General features: G+C 43.1%; 1 protein-coding gene across 30 annotated transcripts in view; it reads left to right on the top strand.

Annotated features, from left to right (window-relative positions):
• PRKN (parkin RBR E3 ubiquitin protein ligase) overlaps nt 1–19,231 on the top strand; it is a 1,227,412-nt gene that overhangs the window by 1,026,343 nt on the left and 181,838 nt on the right. For 29 of the 30 annotated variants that reach the window (XR_015133424.1, XR_015133426.1, XR_015133425.1 and 26 more), the window contains one exon: nt 3,079–3,228. Coding sequence is in view for 27 of the 30 variants with exons in the window: in XM_086318619.1 (XP_086174745.1) it covers nt 3,079–3,228 (150 nt within the window). In the remaining 3 variants the exon portion in view is untranslated. Of the gene's footprint in view, nt 1–3,078; nt 3,229–4,065; nt 4,993–19,231 lie in introns of those variants that run through there. The other variant, XM_086318625.1, reaches the window with a different exon arrangement.

Genomic DNA, 19,231 nt, shown 5'->3' with positions numbered 1-19,231 from the left:
GTCCCACAGCCCCTCCAGCTGCTCTCCCCCGTCTCTGCTGCCCTTTCGGCCAAACTCCTAGAAAGAAGTGTCCGTGCTCACCTCTTGGAATCTGTCTCCTCCAATTCTCTCTTGACTCCACCCCCACAAGGCTTTTGGCTCCATGCCTCCAATAAGTCATGGCTCCTGTCAAGATTGCAACAGCATCTCCATTTTTAAGTCCAGCCAGCTTCCAGATAAAGTGGTTTATTTGCAGCCTTTGACACAATTTGTCATGACACATACACCCTCCTTAAAACATTGTGTTCCCTTGGCTTCCAGGACTTGCTCATTCTTCTCATTTTCCACCTGCCTAGTAGACTGCTTCATCTCAGTCTCCTTTAGTGGCTCCATCTCAGCCTCCACAAAGGGCAGAGAGTCTCTTCCGGTCTTGGGGCTGCTGAGATGACACAGAGTCTGACTGTCAAACCAGATGTACAAGAATCATAGATGGAGCCCAGTGTCATGCTTTACTAATAACTTCAAGGATGCTGGTAATGATGAAACACAGACGAAATCAAGGAAGCCCACATCATTTAACACAGCAACTGTGTTTAACAAAGCCCAGGTCCTTTCTCAGCATATTGGCACATACTCTAGGCAAGAGCCAATGCGTCAGGTCTCCAGGAAGCCCACAGAACGATCTCTAACACAAAACCTCTCAGGTATACAAACTGTCTCACCATTCACCACCTGATGAAATGTCTCCATTCACCCCTTAACAACTGCATAGCTTATGACATTTTCAGAGAGCCTTACTTTATGCATTCACATATTTTAGTTTGTTCACTGTAAGCAAACTCAGATCAAGTGTTTCTGCTAAATGCATTCTATAGATGAGAACTCTCTTCTAGCTAATGCCATTGTATATAAGTAACATTAGCATATTTACAAGGGGACTTGACCAATCCATCTTTTTCTTTCTGATGAGGTCAGAAATATGAGAAAATGGATATTTGCCCTGATGCTAATCCTCTCCTTTTCAGCTCTGGGTGCACCCATGACTTTAAAACTGGTGTCTACAACCTACAATTTTCTCCTAAATTCCAAAGCCATCCGTTCAGTTAGGCACTCAACATTTTGACTTAGCTGTGTCAGAGGTTAACAAACTGAATAGATCACAACAGAAATAACGATTCCTTTTCTCAACTCTCTAAACACACACACACACACACACACACACACACCCCTTTCTCCCATGTCCCCCCATCTCAGTGAGCCTCCCCCATGCTCCCCCGTCCTCTCTCCTTGGGGGACAAACTTTATATCCTGCTTGATTCCTTTTCCTCTCACGTCACATATCCAATCCGCCTAAAAATATCTGCCATTTCTACCTTCAAAGTACATGCAGAGCTCAACCACTGATCCATCGTCACTCCCACGGCTGCCTTCCTGGTTCAGACCACCACCATCTCTCCATGGACCTCACTGAAACCACCTCCGACCTGCATCTCTGCTTCCTGCCTCCATCCTTGTCCCCGAGAGTCTACGCTGAGCACATTGGCCAGATGGCTGTCTTTAAGAGATTAGTCAAATTGTGTCATCCACAGCTCCACAGTCTCCAGTGGTTCCCGTATCTCTCAGAATAAAAGGCAGAATTCTTCTGGCGGCCTTCAGGGATCTATACATCCTGGACCCCCATGAACTCTCTGGCTCGTCTACTATTGTCTGCCCCACCCGCACACACACACCCATTCACTACTTCAGACACACTGGCCCCTCTGCGTGACCTCCAACAATCTGAGCACGCTGCAGCCCCTACACCTTTATCATGCTCTGTATTCAGCCTGGAAACTCGTTTCCCCCAGGTGGCACCTGGCTTGCCTTTCTAATCTCCTTCAGATGTTGGCTTAAATGAACCTTTTTTGTAAGGGATTCCCTGATCACCTCTCTAAAACTGTCATTCACGTCTTCCCCCGAATCTGTCTCTGATTTTTTATTCTCCTCCCCACTTATCACCATCTGACATGCTAGACAGTTTGACCTTTCTGTATTTCCTGTTCTAGACTTTTGGATGAGAGTAAAGATGCCCTTTTGTTCAGGGCAGTATCCCAGCAGTCACAGGGGTGTCTGGCACATAGTAGGTGCTCAATAAATGTTGCACAAATTAACTCATTGTGGAGCAGATCGATCTGAGTTGAGCTGAGTTTAGAGGAGCATATGATCAAATAATGCAAGGAGAGCAGTGACTTAGGGCTGTGATAAGGAAGGCTTTGGACGATGGCCTGTGCTGTTTGAATCTTATTCTGCAGGCTGGAGGAATCGTCAAAGTGAACTGAGCCAAGCAACAGCACAAAGAAATGAAGTCAGGGGTAAAAGAAATCATGCTTTAAGAATAAGAATAATGTGAAAGGAAAATTTTGTTCTTGAACATTAGTCTTTCTTCGTCAGAGTGAATATGCTCACTGATATTGTGTGGGCTGCTAACAATTACCAGAGGTGGAACACTGATGGCTTTTTTCAAAATGGTTTTAAAAACCGATAGATCCCCAAATAGAGGCATGATGACATACCATCTGATGAGATTGAGAGTGATTCCCTATGAGTGTCCATAACTTGAAGTATGGATGCGGTCCCTAAAATTTGTATGAAAAGTCTATTAAATGCTGCTGGTAACAGTATTAAGTGAGGTAACTGGATAGCATCACTGACTCAGTCAATGGACATGCATTTAGGCAAGCTCCAGGAGATGGTAAGGGACAGGGAGGCCTGGCGAGCTGCTGTCCGTGGGGTCGCAAAGAGCCGGACGCGACTGAGGGACTCAACAACAAAGTCGTATTCCAAAAATCCGAGCTTCGAAAAAACATTGCTGGAGGACAGATTTCTAGAAACACAAAGAATAAATGCCTCATCTATCTCTTTTGTAAGTTGGGACTCGGATTCTCTAGGTTGGACCATACCTTATCCACCTCACCCACCCCTCCCCTGCAGTTGTTATGGAAGTGGATCCACACGAAAACGCCCCCAAACCACCAAATAGTAGCATTTCGGTAAAACGTGAGTGCCTGTAGCTCTTCGCATCTGTGCTGTCTCTTTGAAAAGCTGGTTTTCTTTTTGCAGTACAACCGGTACCAGCAGTACGGGGCGGAAGAGTGCGTGCTGCAGCTAGGGGGCGTGCTCTGCCCCGGCCCGGGCTGCGGGGCGGGGCTGCTTCCAGAACCGGGCCAGCGGAAGGTCTTCTGCGAGCCGGGCCGCGGCCTGGGCTGCGGGGTGAGTACCAGCCACACCCCCGGTGTGGACTCTGTGTGTGTGCGTTTGCTTTGCGAAATTGGCTCGGTTGGTGCTTTATTTTCATTTTGCATTTGGACTCAGATAGCTTTGGCCTGATTTTTTAATTTTCATTTTATTTATTTTCCTTTTCCATTTGGACTCAGATATCTTTGACCTGATGTAAAAACTAAAACTAACCTGATGTAAAAACAAAACTAAATATATTTCAATTAACAGAATCCCGTATATAATGAGGGGAGGTAAGATTTTCTGCTTTGATAGCTATCAGTGTTTAAGACGTGAAATCACTCGGTCAGCCTTTTAAACTTTTCTTCCGGTGCTCAGATAATTCAGAGCAAAAATGATTTCTTCAGAGGTAGCATCAAGTCAACAGGAGTGAAGGAGAAAGAGAATTCCACCTCTTAGCATGATTGTGTTAGCTACGTTGCTGGCCTATTTCAAGAAATAAAAATGAAGATTAATATGGAAAACTTGAAATGTTATCGGGTGGTAAAAATCACTTTAAATCGAGATGAGCAAAACTTAATGGGGCCTCTTAGGGAAGCAGAAAGAGAAGCATGGAAAATGTTTGTTCTAAGAGGTCAAACCAATATGACCTAGACGGCATCTTGAACGCGTCTACGGATGCGAGCTGACGGTGAAGGGGTGAGGGAAGCATAACTCAAAGGCAAATAGGCTGGCTAAATTATAGGCTGAAATGACAAATGGATAATAATCCTGGTATTAAATTTCATGCCGGCCAGAAAAGGAAGAAGTGTATGTGCTTATAAAATGCTGTTGAATTGTGATGGGAGAGCGTTCCTTTTAAAATTGCAGCTTCGTGAGGAGCTTTGTTGGAAGGAGGAGTGTGGATGGATGGCAGAGGCGTATCCCCAGGCCTCACTGGGGCTGCGCCGCCTGAGTTACCTGTGCATAAAGTGGCATCTGTCATCCTTGGTAGAGCGCCCCGTCGGTCATGCAGTGGGGCTCACCAAGCTCTGGGCTGAGTGATAAAGCAGAGCAAGTGGACGTTGAAAAATAATGAGATACCATGATGCGTAAGCAGAAAGAAATACTTCTGGGCTAATGGCGATTTCATTAGGATGAAAACTCACATCATGTCTGCCAGCCTTAGAAATTATGGAAATCAAACCCTGCTTCCCAGCCTTAGTCATCATCATTTACTGTATAATCTGCATCGGCTGCATGTGGCCCAAGCACGCTGCCAAATTCTGGGATCAGAGTTTCCAGCAAATGTTTTCTTTTAGATTGAGTTACAATAGCCATTAACTAATGGCCCGGTTCTATCTATGCTTCTACCTAATAATTGTTCCTATTGTTGCATTGTCTAAAGCTGGGGAGTTCTTTTGGCCGGTCTTCTGCATTCAGTGTTCATCTTGAACAGTTTTGAAGGTTTATGTAATTTTAAGATTTGAACGTCTTTCTCTTCCCTTTTTTACACAATGTGATATTCTAAGTAACACACACATTTGAACTCCAAATTACGGAAAATTACCTTGGAAATGAATTGAATTGCTTTAATATCTTTGGGTTAAGAGAGTTTAGGGGCAAACCTTACCTAAAGGAGAATGACTATCTTCAGGATATTTCTTTGGAACATCTAAGTAATGTGTTTTATCTTTATTTATTCTGTTTTGTTATGGGGAAGGGGCATGCTTGTTGGTTTGTGTATTACTTATCTGTTGCTACATAACAAATAACCCCAAATTTTAGCCTTTTCATTAATAAACATCTTTTATCTCACAGCTTCTGAGGGTCAGGAATCCCTAAGTAGCTTAGCTGTGTGGTTCTAGCTCAGGGTCTCATGAGGTTGGAGTCAAGCTCAGTTGTAGTTAACCCAAGACTTGACTAGGGCTGGCAGACCCACTGCAAAAATGGCTCGACCCATGATTCTTAGCCAGAAATGCCTCAGTTCCTCACTGGCTGCTGACCACAGTTCTCATTACACACCCCTTTTCTTAGGCTACTTGTCCCCAGAATGGTAGCTAGCTTACCCAGAGCAAATGATCCAAGGGACAGAGCAAAGACAAAGCCGTGGTGAGTTGCTCTCCGAGGCTGTGCTCCATCACGGCTCCTGTTCCTGTGGTTAGCACTGAGTAGAAGTTCCAGCCCACCCACAAAGCGAAGGGAAAACTAAGCTCCATCCTGAAGGAAAGGTGTCAGGGAATTCAGGGATATATTTTGAACCACCACTGTCTACAATCTGAAGAAGTTGAATAAAGAACAAAGAGAAATGATTTTCTGAAACATCTAACTTGATGCTTTCTTTGTCCTCCCCACCTTTTTGCCCCAATCCCTGTAAGCTTCTTCAGGCTGATATCAGTTCCCATTGCTTTAGCTTTTCAGAAGAGATCAGTTGACATCATCATTGCTCTTTTTTCTTCAAATCTTCAACTTTCACAAAAGCATGTTAACCCAACTTACATGCCTTAGGGATTCTGTAGTGCTTAAAAAGGAGATTAGGTTGTATGACTTAGGTCCAAATCTTGGCTTCCTCAACTACCAGTGATCTTAATCTTTCTGTGCCTCAGTCTCCTCACTTTAAAACAGAGTGTATTACAATGACCCTCTATAAGGCTCCTCTGTCCATGGAATTCTCCAGGCAAGAGTACTGGAGTGGGTTGCCATTCCCTTCTCCAAAGGATTCTTCCCAACCCAGGGATTGAACCAGTGTCTCCTACGTCTCCTGCATTGAGAGGCGGGTTCTTTACCACCAGCACCACCTGGAAAGCCCTTATAAGGCCGTTATGAATGTTAAAGGAGCTGACGGGTGTAACAGCACATGGCATAAAGTATGTATGTATTTAATATTTAATCAAGCTTAATCAGTATTTATCAGAAGCTCACCTAAAAGACCTAATTAAATATTCAAGGAAAATTAACAACAGGGTGTTTGTTTGATCCTCTCTTCCAGATATTCTAGAATATTCCCCTCTGAATCAAGCTAGACGCAGCAGGGAATTAGGTACCCAGGCCTCGCTGTTTTAGCCCTTCAAAGAATTGCTTTGGCTTTTCTTGCACAGTAATTTGGTGTCATTTGTTTATACTGCGGTCATTATACAGATGACTCAATGCTTGTGGCTCCGGACATCCGAGTGGGCTTTTCTGTGAGGGACCATGGTGCCCATTCCAGATTCATTATGCTTGTCCTGGGAAAAGTTGACCCTGCTAATGGTCCCCCTTGAAAGCTGACTGCTGGAAAACCTAGAGCCACATTTGTGGGGTGTCTACAGCAGAGAGATGGGCCACTAATAGGATGGGTTTGGAAGCTTATTTCTTGGCTTGACTTCTTTTTCTTCCCTTTTTCCTGGTATATGCTGTTTGGCTGTGATTTGTGCACCCTTGTAAGCTGCCAGTCTTTTCTGGATGTAAGGGTGGTAATGGAAAGCTGTTGTGTGAAAGAAACCGTGGCTAGTTTATGTTGACTGTTATGTTGTCTGTTATGAAACAGAGCAGGGCCCAATAAGTAGAAGTTAGAGGAAGCAGAATCAGAGGGGTCTGCTCAGGGTTTGCTGTAGCACCACGGACAGTGGCCACAAAGCGGACTGCCCCCAGCGCAGGGGGTGCCTCACGCTACACGGTGCTCAGGGAAAGGAGCTGACGGCAAGCTGTGCAAGCCTCAGAGTCTCGGGCGTGCCTCGTAGGCTGTAGCTTCGAAGTTTATCGTAAGGTATCCGAGAATCCACCTGTACTTAATTTGTCCTCAACTGTCAACTCTTATTATGTGGGGCTTGATGTTACAAAAAGGATCTCATGCATAAAAAAAGGTTGAAAACCAAATTCCCTGTCATTCACAGAATTGAAGAATTCAGCCTTCCAGGGACATAGTGAGGTGGACCCACATGGACTCACAGTTTTAGAGCTGAGACACACCTCTGTGCTGATCTCCAGACAGGACAGTTCTAATCTTCCCATCAGTCAGCCCACCACCACATGCCTGGATGGTCCCCGCTACCTCCCTGATCACTGTTGTACACAGCTTCCATGTGAAGGCACAAGCTTCAGTATTGTGATTGTCTTTGACTTCTTTAAATGAGTGCTCAGGCTAGTACTTATGACTTCTATATGCAAGCACATAGGACTGCTGCTGCTGCTGCTGCTGCTAAGTTGCTTCAGTCGTGTCCGACTCTGTGCGACCCCATAGATGGCAGCCCACCAGGCTCCCCCATCTCTGGGATTCTCCAGGCAAGAACACTGGAGTGGGTTGCCATTTCCTTCTCCAGTGCACAAAAGTGAAAAGTCAAAGTGAAGCCGCTTAGTCGTTCCCGATTCTTAGCAATGCCATGGACTGCAGCCTACCAGGCTCCTCTGTCCATGGGATTTTCCAGGCAAGAGTACTGGAGTGGGGTGCCATTGCCTTCTCCGGCATGTAGTACTACTCACTGGAAAGTCAGATTAGCTGATCCTTGGCTCTCCTAAGTCACTGGCTTAACTGTTACCCAGAGAGCAGTGAACATTAGCTAATGAATATAAGGATTTCCACTTAAATGATAATGTCAGTCCACCCAGGCAAGGCCTGATAGATGTGTGATGGTTATAGCAAAATTTCTACCATTATTAAAGAATGATTGGAGCTTAAGCACTCCCTCTCAGGGTCCGAGTTGAAGTGTTAGACTTGTTTCATGCTTTCATATTCCTGTCCTCAGCCTTGATCTTGTTCTCAGTAAGAACGTGTATTTAGAGCTCAGCATTCATTGAGTGAATGAATGAATATTAAATGTAGAAGTAATATGAATACACTTTTAGTTTCAAATACTAATCATTATGTACCCCAATATTAGAATCGCTTACCTTGCCTCAACAAGAATCTCTTCAAAAAACATAAAATATGCAGTGTTTTACTTATATGTGTAATACATCATTTAGAACACCAAAGTATACTAACTTCAGAGATCCACAAAAAGTCAATTAGGAACCTGAAAATCCTCCAAAAATTGCAGTTTATTTGCCCTATCGAAGGCCTCACCACCAAATGAAGAATTCAGTGCATTCTGATAAAGAAAATGTCTTGGTCTTGGGAGCACTGATATTTTCCTTTTGACAAGCACAGAATATTTTTACATGGATAGACAGAACTCAACAAGGATATGTTTGGGGATCAAATAGCCTGACCTCACTCTCTGCCAACGCTTGATCATATTTTCACTACTGCACATAAAAATATTAATTGATTTCCTGAGGAATTCATGTAATGCATTATTCTTTCTCTGGCCTTATTGCTATTCATCAGAACTATCTCACTAACTTTGATGGCGCCGATGTAAAATGTTGACATGTTTAATGCTAGAAAACAGCAACAAAATATGGAATACATTATACTCACTGACCTGGGGATACAAAAAGCTATGGCAATCAAACCTCGCAAGTTTTCTATCAGCAAAACATCTTTATTTTATTTGATGGTATTTTGGGATATTATACATCTGAGAGATAATTTCTTAAAATAATACTATGAATTTAATGAAGAGTTTTCTGTTTTGAATTAGAAATACAGGGATAAGATTTAACAATGGGGGGAAAAAAACTCTTATGCATTTAAATGTAAACCAGAGATCTTAAAAAAAAAAAAATCATTAAGCCAACCATTAGTTAAGGAAATTAAATAGAATTTCTTAAGGCGTCCGAGAGACTCTCCCTCCTCTGATGAGTAGCATGTATGGCTTTGAGGTGGATTGCTCGAGGAAGCGGAGCATCCGTCTCAGGCTCCTCACTTGCAAAGATACCCTCCACGCCCTCTTACCCAAGTTTACATTCTTGCACTGTCTTCCTTGATGAGAGTCTCAAAAATTGTAGAACCTTAAGTTACAAAGGCTTCATTAAAACTGAATCTAGACTTCAATGAGAACAGGGTAGACTTGCTGTGTGCCCAGAAATCCTTGCAGAAGCTACTTATAACAATAGCATTCATATATTGATGAAGATTTTAGTTAGAGTCCAAGCCTCCTATTTTAGCCCTTATATAGGAAACGAGTCTATGTAGACAAATGGGGATAACTATTCCTTCATTCAGAGTTCTAATTATTGATTTTAAAAGTAACTAGATGGGGAGCCCTTTTTTCAGTATGTGGGACTCAGAAATAGAAGGTCAAGAGATGGTCAATATTTAATAAAGAAAATGGTTACTTTTTGCATTCTTTAAAGAATTTTATAAAAATACAAAATGTAATTAAATTGCCTCAAGTATTTTGAAAACTGTATAGAAAATCTCCCTTTTTCTGAAGGAAAATAGAGAGTAAAACCTAGACTTCATATATGTGTGGTTTATGTCATAATGCTTTCCAGGAGACACCAAAAAGCACAGGTAGGTATTTTTCATCCTGCCTAAATGTGGGTTTGTTGGGGTTAAGCTCCAGGCTATCATCTCACCTTGCTAGCCTCAACTCTATGGCCTCTTCAACATGTAGAGCATGGAATCAAATCTTTTTGACACATTATTTTTGATATATGGGATGTTCTTTATCAGAGAGTATTTTTAAAAGAAAGATAACATTATGAAATGTCAGAAATATGCATGACATGTTTATTTGACAGGTGTCCAAAAATCTAATTTAAGCTCTAAGATTGGCTCATTTACAGAGTGGAAATTGGTCTTGCTAGACTTTCTGCTTGCAAGCCAGCTTGAAGTGCAAAGACAGAAAGCTCTGGAGAGTATTTATTTTAATTAAAGAAACTGTTCATAAACATACAAACAAGTTTTGCATACCATTCCTCTGGAAAACATTTAGCAATTGGCAAATGTTCCTAGAAAGTATTCTGCAGTCTGAAATAGAAATATATATTTTCTAATCCAACATAGATCAGTGACCTTTCCACATGTCTTTAGCTATTTTTTGTTTAAAATAAGTGTGAAATAATTATACTCTTTCAAAACAGTAAGCTCTATCTCTTTGAATAATGTGTTGTGCGTGCATGTGTGTGTGTGTGTGTATGTGTGTGTGTGTGTGCGCAGTCATGTCTGTCTCTTTGTGACCCCCATGGACTGTAGCCACCAGGCTCCTCTGTCCATGGAATTTTCCAGGCAAGAATACTGGAGTGGGTTGCCATTTCCTTCTCCAGGAGATTTTCTTGACTCAGAGATCAAACCTGTGTCTCTTGCATTGGCAGGCGGATTGTTTATCAGTTTGCCACCTGGGAAGCCTAGGAAATCAATTTTGTGGCAAATTGAATAGAAAAACCCTCTTTAGCTCTACCAGCTACAGGAGTGGAGAAGGCGATGGCACCCCACTCCAGTACTCTCGCCTGGAAAATCCCGTGGACTGAGGAGCCTGGTAGGCTGCAGTCCATGGGGTTGGTAAGAGTCGGGAACGACTAAGCGACTTCACTTTGACTTTTCACTTTCATCCATTGGAGAAGGAAATGGCAACCCACTCCAGTTTTCTTGCCTGGAGAATCCCAGGGACGGGGGAGCCTGGTGGGCTGCCGTCTATGGGGTCGCACAGAGTCGGACACGACTGAAGTGACTTAGCAGTAGCAGCTACAGGAGAGCTCAGAACATTCCAGAAAACAGGCTTCTATGAAGATAACATAGTTTCTGTGTATTCATTTTGATCCTGCCCTCACTTCAGTCTAGGGCAAGGCTGTCTAATATGGTAACCACAGGCCACAAGTGACTGTTTAAATTAAAATTAAATCAAATTTAAAATTAGGTTTCTCAGTCACAGCAGCTACATTTTAAGTATTCAATGGCCACATACAGCCTCCAGCTACTGGACTAGACCTAGGCCATGCAGACAGAGTGTGTTTTCATCAATATCACAAAAAGTTCAGTGGGGCAGAGAAAATGGCCGTAAGATATCACCCTAGAAGAAGCATTCACAAGCTCAAAGATGCCTGTGTCTCAAACAAATTGAAGTTTGACCCCTTCAATTCTAGTTAAGAAGAAAAATCTTTCTAGAAATTAAAGTTTCCTAAGTTAAAAAAAAAATGTACAGCAGTGTTTTCCAAAGTGACCCTTATTCAGTGTGGGTCCAAGGGATGTTATGTACCAGGAGGATGGTTGGAACCCGGGACAGAGAGCCTGGGCCAAGAGCAGTGATCAGAGAGCTTGGATGCCCACGGTTGCTGTTGCTGTTGTTCAGTAGCGCAGTCGTGTCCGACTCTGCAACCCCATGGACTGCAGCCCGCCAGGTTTCCCTGTCCTTCATATCTCCTGGGGTGTGTTCAAGTTCACATCCATTGAGTTGGTGATGCTGTCTAACCATCTCATCCTCTGCTGCCCTCTTCTCCTTTGGCCTTCAATCTTTCCCAGCATCAGGGTCTTTTCCAATGAGTCAGCTCTTCACATCCAGTGGCCAAAGTATTGGAGCTTCAGCTTCAGCATCAGTCCTTCCAATACATGCAGTAAAATCCATTAAACAGGGCTTTTTTCTGTTGGACTTAAAGCTTTCATTATGCAAACATGCCTATGCCTGAACAAGGGGAATACCACAGCAGCCTTCCCTAAGTTCTTTCAAGCAAGAACTGCCTTTTGGGTGGTCCATCTTATACGACAGGTGTCTCATAGAGCAGCTTGACTCAGGGAATCAAATCCCTTGCTTTATCTGAATAGTAAGCTTACCACAGTACTCTTGGGAAGGAGCTAGTGAAACCCAAGGATCAGAACATTAAGTATTCAACATTTTCCTCTTTGCAGAGGACTAAAAAAGCATGATTTTTTTAAATGATATACCATATTTGTATTAGAAGTATTTATCTTATAGTGAAACCTCTTTATTCTTAAACTGCTATTGATATATAATTTTATGGATTTAACATACATAGAGAGGATAGGGTGAAATTTTATGATAGTGTGTGATTAGCAGCATATTTTCAAATGATTCCTATTAAATGAACAAGGGAGATTTTTGAGCTTCATAGAATAAAGGATATTATGGTAAAATACATACGTATGTTTCTATAGTGGGTATCAGTGTATGTCAATCTCATAAAACGTTAACTGCATAGGACACTGTGGTCATGACAAAGGAGTCACAGGGGTTTTTAAATTTTATTTTACTGAAGTGTAGATGATTTACAGTGTTGTCTTGGTTTCTAGTATACAGCAAAGTGATTCTGTTACATACATGTGTTTTTTTTCATATTCTTTCCCATTCTGGTTTCTGTTGTGGTCGTCGTTCTGGCTTTCTTACACGGTCAGGAATTGCTACACAAGTGGTCGCACCAGCGTGAGCCTGGGCCACGCCCCGCTGTAACTGCCCTGGTGGGGCCACCCTGACAAGGGGGCACACTGGAGCTCCTTGCCGGCATCCCAAGGGGTGGTCCTGTCTTCCCTGTCGTTCCCAGAGCCCACCGGGGTTTCTGGGGGGTGGAGAGCTCTGCTCCATCTCACTACACTCATTATTTTTCACATCCTCTCCCCACTATCTCAGGCCTTCTCTCATTGGGGAGTAGAAGCCTCCCAGAGGCACATTCTGTCCTGCTCTTTCAGACTTGCCTCCAGCCCTCCTTTCTCATTAGGGTCTCTGCTGAGCACTCCCGAAACAGCTAGTTCCTCCTGTATATTCATCCAGACCAGCCCTCCCTGTGCGCTGGTTTTTCTCAATTTCCCTCCATGCTACCTTTAGAAAATGGCCTCACAGATCTGACACTGTTCATCTAGCCCATGGTTACCCTCTGTGGTTCGCGTCTCATCTTTCATGCTGTTATATACACTGCAGATTATGGAATGCGATTATCACAGCAGCTTTCTTTGTTCTCTCGTCGTTCCTTTTTTAATACTATTTTTGATTGTGGTAAAATATACACAATATAAAATTCGCCTTTGATAACCATTTTAAAGTATACAGTTCAGCAGCATCAAGTATTCATAATGTTGGATAACCATCTCCACTATCTATTTCCAAAGTTTTGTATCACCCCAAACAGAAGCTCTGTTCCTATTCAGTTCAGTCGCTCAGTCGTGTCCAACTCTTTGCGACCCCATGAACCGCAGCACACCAGGCCTCCCTGTCCATCACCAACTCCCAGAGTCTATCCAAACCCATGTCCATCGAGTCGGTGATGCCACCCAGCCATCTCATCCTCTGTCATCCCCTTCTCCTGCCCCCGATCCCTCCCAGCATCAGGGTCTTTTCCAGTGAGTCAACTCTTCGTATGAGATGGCCAAGTATTGGAGTTTCAGCTTTAGCATCAGTCCTTCCAGCGAACACCCAGGACTGATCTGCTTTAGGATGGACTGGTTGGATCTTCTTGCAGTCCAAGAGACTCGAGTCTTCTCCAACACCACAGTTCTGTTCCTATTAGGCAATAATTAATTCCCCATCCCTCCCAGCCCCTGGTCACCTCTAATCTTGCTGTCTCTATGAACCTGACTATCCTAGATATTCCATGTAAGTGAAGTCGTAGAAATATTTTGTCCTTTGGTATCTGGCTTAGCATAATGTCTGTCACTTAACGTCATGTTTTCAAGCCTCACGCAGCGTGTGTCAGAGTTTCACTCCTTCCGGTTGGTGAGTAATAGCTCATTGTACACGTACACCCTGTTTTGTTCCTCCCATTCCTTTTTAGCATTTATTCAGCCACAGTAGTCCTTCATCTCCCTGGAGCAAAAGTCAGGCAGGTTCTCTGACTCTTAGCCACTTATAAGTGAAAGAAAGTCTTAGAGACATTTTATGTTGTATATTCATACTGTCAATTCATTAAAAGTGGCTTTTGTCAAAAAAAAATATACTCGATGTAACACTGAATCTTCTGCCCTGGCTGCCAAGGCCCAGCCCTTTGCCCCATGCCTGCGTGCACTTGGCCGGGAAGTCCAAGTGGGCTGACGTGACTCACCTGGTTGCTCTGAGTGTTCATCAGCTTCTACCTGTTCCATTGACTTTTTAGTCATCTCAGGTTAAGGTTGACAGGATACAATAATAGCTGATTATTCACTTTATTCCTCTGAAAAGTGTCTACGTCATCAATCTGCAGGTCCAGGGTTTTTAATTCCAGTGCTTAAAATTGTTTGCCTTGAATAATAGCCTACGTTAGTGCCTATAGGGTTTCAGCCCCATTACAGAATCATCTGTCCAGACCGAAGTCCCCCATCCTGACTTGAGTAGCAAAACCCTATCCCTGTTCCCGTCAGCATAACAGAAATGTGTTTCTGCCAAAAATATAGCTCGTGAACATAATTGCAAAGGTTTGTCAAGGTAAGTGTGGAGGATATTCCTTATAGTACTGTTTTGTAGTAGACAAGAACTTGGAAGCAGTCAAATTGTCAATAATATCGTAGTGGTTAAGTACATTTTTGATCTATGGATACAATAAAGTACAATATCTTGTTTAAAAGGAGCTTTCTTGGTGGCTCAGTGGTACAGAATCTGCCTATAATTTAGGAGACCCAAGTTCAATCCCTGGGTTGGGAAGATTCCCTGGAGAAGGGAATGGCAACCCACTCCAGTATTCTTGCTTAGAGAATTCCATGGACAGAGGAGCCTGGCAGGCCACAGCCCATGAGGTCATAAAGAGTCAGACACGAATGAGCGACTAAACCACCACTACCACCTGTTTAAAAAAATACGATCATTCTGCATGCTGATATGAAACAATTTTTAATACTCAGAATTAAGAGGAAAGAGCAGGAAAAAGAAGGTCAATACTCATAAACATATAAAATATTTCCTGAAAAGAGTTCAACAGACCATTAAAGTAGTTGCCTTTGGATAGAAAAAGTGGGGATATAGAGAAGGAAGCTTTTATTAATACTTTTCAGTTTATAACTTTCTGTAATGTTTGCAATTTCTAAACATGTAGATATGTTACTTTTACTTTTTATAACATAAGGGATTTTCTTAGTTTATAAGCTACTTTTTTTATTAATCAAGCTTTTATTTTTAAAAAAGCTAGCCATGTTATTTGTTAAAAATAAAAGCAAAGCAAAGTGAACTGTAATTAAATTGGTTAGAATTTTATACCATTTCAGACATGGTGTTTCTCTGGGGTTAGACTGAGAAAGAAGGAAACAGGTCTGCCACTGCCAGAGGCCAAGGGCATGAAAGCCGAATGGTGAGGTCCAGGTACTGTTCACTCTAAGGGGCTGGCAAGGCAGGTGGTCCATTCTTTCAGACATTTACTTGGCATGGAGCACGCTGTCTTGTCATACTGATTTAATTGAATGACATGTTTAAGAAAAATGCAAGTAAAGTCTGCTAGGAAATTTAATTTGCAGTCTCAAAATTAGTTCTAAGAAGCATGTCCCCAGAAGCTTTGAACAGCCAAATGCAAATAAGTGAATTTCAATTTTTGTGTAGTTCTAAATAGTTTGAGCAGTTCCTGCAGTATAGGAAAATATATTCCGATGGCCTTTTGCACATACCTGTATTCTAGGAATTCTATTCTTGCAGCGTGTTTTATTGCTGACTTTTGTTCATCTTCTCTTTTTTGTTTACACCTATTCTCAGTACAATTTAGACAGAGTTCAAGATGGCCCAAGCAAAACAAGGACTCGGCACTGCTATATCACGCATTTTCCCCTGCTTGTCAAACATTCTGTTGTAAAGGCTGTCTGTAAATTATTAGATCGGTTCCCTACAAACTCCTGGAAGGGAACAGGGCTTTTCCTGGTTAAAGACAAGTCAGCCCTCTTGTCAGTAGTCCACAAGCGTCTGTAACAGACCCAGAAACCAAGTGCTGCTTGGATCCCGAGAAAGGCACTCAGCCTTCCTCCTCACCTGCCTTGCCTTTCAGTGGCCCCAGGATGCTGACAGGGGAGGGCCTCGGTATTTCAGCTTTTAAGCACTGAATGAATGAAGCTAACAGTAAATCCCTGAAGGCTCCCCCAGGGCAAACCTAACCCGGCCCAGCCTGACTCTGAGTCCCACCTTCCCTGGGAATTGGCGGCCCCTAGGATGGGTATACCTGGCAGAACCACCTGAGCCTGTGACACAGGCCTCTGTCCAGCGGTCCATCTACGAGTTTCTAGAGTATGAGATTTCCCTGGTGGTCCCGTGGCTAAGGCTACGCTTTCACGGCAGGAGCCGCAGATTCCATCCCTGGTCAGGGAACTAAGACCCCCAAATGCCAGATGGTCAAAAAAATTAAAAACTTTATAATGTGAACAAAGTATATGATTTTTTTTACATTAATTTTATTTAAGGATTTTTTTTTTCCCCAAGGTTTAAGACTACAAGCCTACGGGTAAGGCCTAGGCCAAATGTGGACGCTTCACCCCATCTATCTGCTCTTGACCCAGGGGTAGGAGAAGAATAGAAACAAGAAGGAAGGCTTTCCGAGGGCGAGCATGCTCTCTGATGCACTCTAGGAAATAATGTCAAGTGGACCTGTTACCGCGCTTCCAAAAAGAAAGCAATTTTCTTCCTCCTTTCTTTAGAAGCAGGCCCACGAAGCCTGTTTCCTTCCCCAACCCGTGCTGCCCGCCACTCTCTTTTAGAAAGAAATCATAGTGTTTCTTCACAAAGCCTTGTTGGTTATTGTCCAGCGTGCAGTGACTGGGAATTTGATGTCCAGTGAGGTGTTTTTTTCCCAGCTCCTCTCAAGGTATTAGTGCTAAGCTGGCAGGTCCTTAATACAAAGAAAGACTGAATTAGCTATTCCTGAGGTTACCTCCACACACAGAGCCTAGCCCTCGTCACCTATTTCTAAGCAGTCCTTAAGTGAATTACTGGATACGAACGTTTTGTATCACCTCTTTTCTCTCTGAGAACTCGAAGCATTGTTCTTTACGGATGCAAGCCTGCCTAGTGGCACCACCTGATGATTTGGAGGAAGTTAGTCTGTAGCAGAAATAAGATGGAATTTTACCTGCTGGATTTTTAACAAATGCGAAGTGATTGGAATGGATGCCTTCTAGAAAAGAAATCCCAAGAAAAGAGTCATTTATCAACCTTCTTTAGACCATTCGTGTAAATGTTTTACATGTAAACAGAGCATAGAAAGCCAAGCTGTATTCAGAAGATGGCTGGTATTTGGAAAGAAAGAAATCCAATCTGACCCAGCTTCTGAGAGTCTCCTTTATGCGAGGACAAGGCTGGGCTTTTGTATGAGCTGTATTGTATTATTGTAAAGTGCAGGAACCGCTTAATCAATAAGAAAAGTTGGGGTAGAATGTTCGGATTAAAGAGATAAGATCTTTGTTAGACTAAATCAGTTGAGCCAGAACCTCCCATAGTGAGCTGAATGGAAAAAGCTTCATGTTACAAATGTACCAGAGATTTTTAAAAGGTCTCAAAATCAGTGTTTGGAGACTATGTGGCTATGTGTATTTTCAGTTTGCCGTTCTGGAGAAACCGAAGATAGTTTTTGTAAGAGTTTGGAAAAGCACTAAACTTCCATAATATGCATGGTTTTGATGAACGTTTACTGGGGTATGCTTTTAATATTCTGAGCTCCATTTTAAAAGTCATTGGTACTAGAATCAATGGACAGGGACACAGATTATCCCAGAAAGTTAAGAAAATAAGCAGCCTGAAACCTACTCTAAAGGCTGTTCGCCTTCACTCTGTACCCAGGACTGCTTGCTGCTGCAGCTGGACCCTGGGCACCCAGCTTCCCACCCACCGAGCTGGGTGACCTGTCCGGTGACTGTTAGAATCTGTGTGGGTGTCCACAGGCTGTTGACAGCCTTGACTTCCCTCCTGATTTTCATCATCCCCCTTTCCTGCTAATTTGGTTGTTTTTTCAAGTATTCTCCTTTTGGGGAGGTGACTCCATTTCTGGTCAGAAGGGACTCCCGAGTCGTCTAAGCCCGTCCTGCTACTGCTGTGACCCTTACGAGGCAGGGTCTGGGAAGAAAACCACATCCTTCCTGTGCACTTAACTGCGTGGCTTAGTTAATCAGCTCAAAAGCCAGTCTGTTGTTGGACTGAGCGTTATGTGAAAGGATATATTTCCTTTTTGTTTAACCCGATTGGATTGGACTTTCTGACTCTCCAGCCAAAATCTGTTAACTGGTGCATGAAAACTGGTTCATTTCTCTGAAATGACTAAAGGAATTCATCCACTAACAGACTCTGGGCAGATGACCCCAAAAGAGGCTCTTGATAAGGACTTTCCAAAAGCAGACCAAGTCACCTTCGGGTTACATCCCGTGGTTACATCCCGAAGCCTTCAGATGGCCTCATTCCTGTGGTACTGACGGCCAAGCATGGTGGCCACATTTCAACCAGGGCTAAGGGGGATGGGGAAGGGGAGGGCATGTTACTCCTAAGGCCAGGTCCAGAGGAGACACACGGCACATGCCGACCCACATCCCAAGGAGAGGAGTTAGCTGCATGGCCACGTGGCCCGCCCCAAAGGCACATGACCGGCCCCATGTGGCCACTGAAGTTATTATCAATCCTAAGAAGGAAAACCGCAGAGAGGTAGGGGAGGATAATGTTTGGTCTCTGCCACAACTACCATACGTCCTGTCTCTCCCGTAATCCTTACCCAAATACCGTCCACTTCTTTTCATTCACAGATCTCTGAGTTTTCATGCAGGAAAAGAAAAACTGAGTGGAACGCTGCAGCCTCTTTATTTCTAACAGGACTGAATACCCACTTCGTGATCTTTTCTTTCAACAGTATATCTTTCACTCTATGAATTCCAAAGCATGAAAATTAGACCTCTAGCTCTCAATAAGACCCACTAAATTGCATTCACCACCTGACTTCGAAAGGTGTGGCCACCATAACCTTCTGAATTTGTGCAGATGAATAGAGTTAGCATTCGGTAGGGCCACAAGCTGAGAGTAGAGGAGCACCGTTCTAGAAAATTCTCTCGTTGGACCGAAGCTTTCACCTGCTGATCTTTTTGTTCTAATTTTACATACAAATGCACTGCTTAACTGTGTAGAACCAAACAGACCGCAGATGAAAGCTTTTGGAGTTACAAATTGAATATGAGATTTCACGTAGCACTTGGAGTAATGACAGCTTCTGATTTACATTTCTAACAGCCGTCCTAGGAGTTTTAGCTTTTGTTCTTCTCCTGCAATCACTAGAAATCATGCTGTTTTCAGCAACTAAGCTATGCTAATAAGAACCATGCACCAGGGGGGAA

Source organism: Bos grunniens, chromosome 9 (genome assembly GCF_055505025.1).
Source record: "Bos grunniens cultivar Pamir isolate PY7600 chromosome 9, Bosgru_T2T1.0, whole genome shotgun sequence".
NCBI classification, from domain to species: domain Eukaryota; kingdom Metazoa; phylum Chordata; class Mammalia; order Artiodactyla; family Bovidae; genus Bos; species Bos grunniens.
The sequence above is the reverse complement of the archived record's forward strand: the minus strand, read 5'-3'. Positions and strand labels throughout refer to the sequence as shown.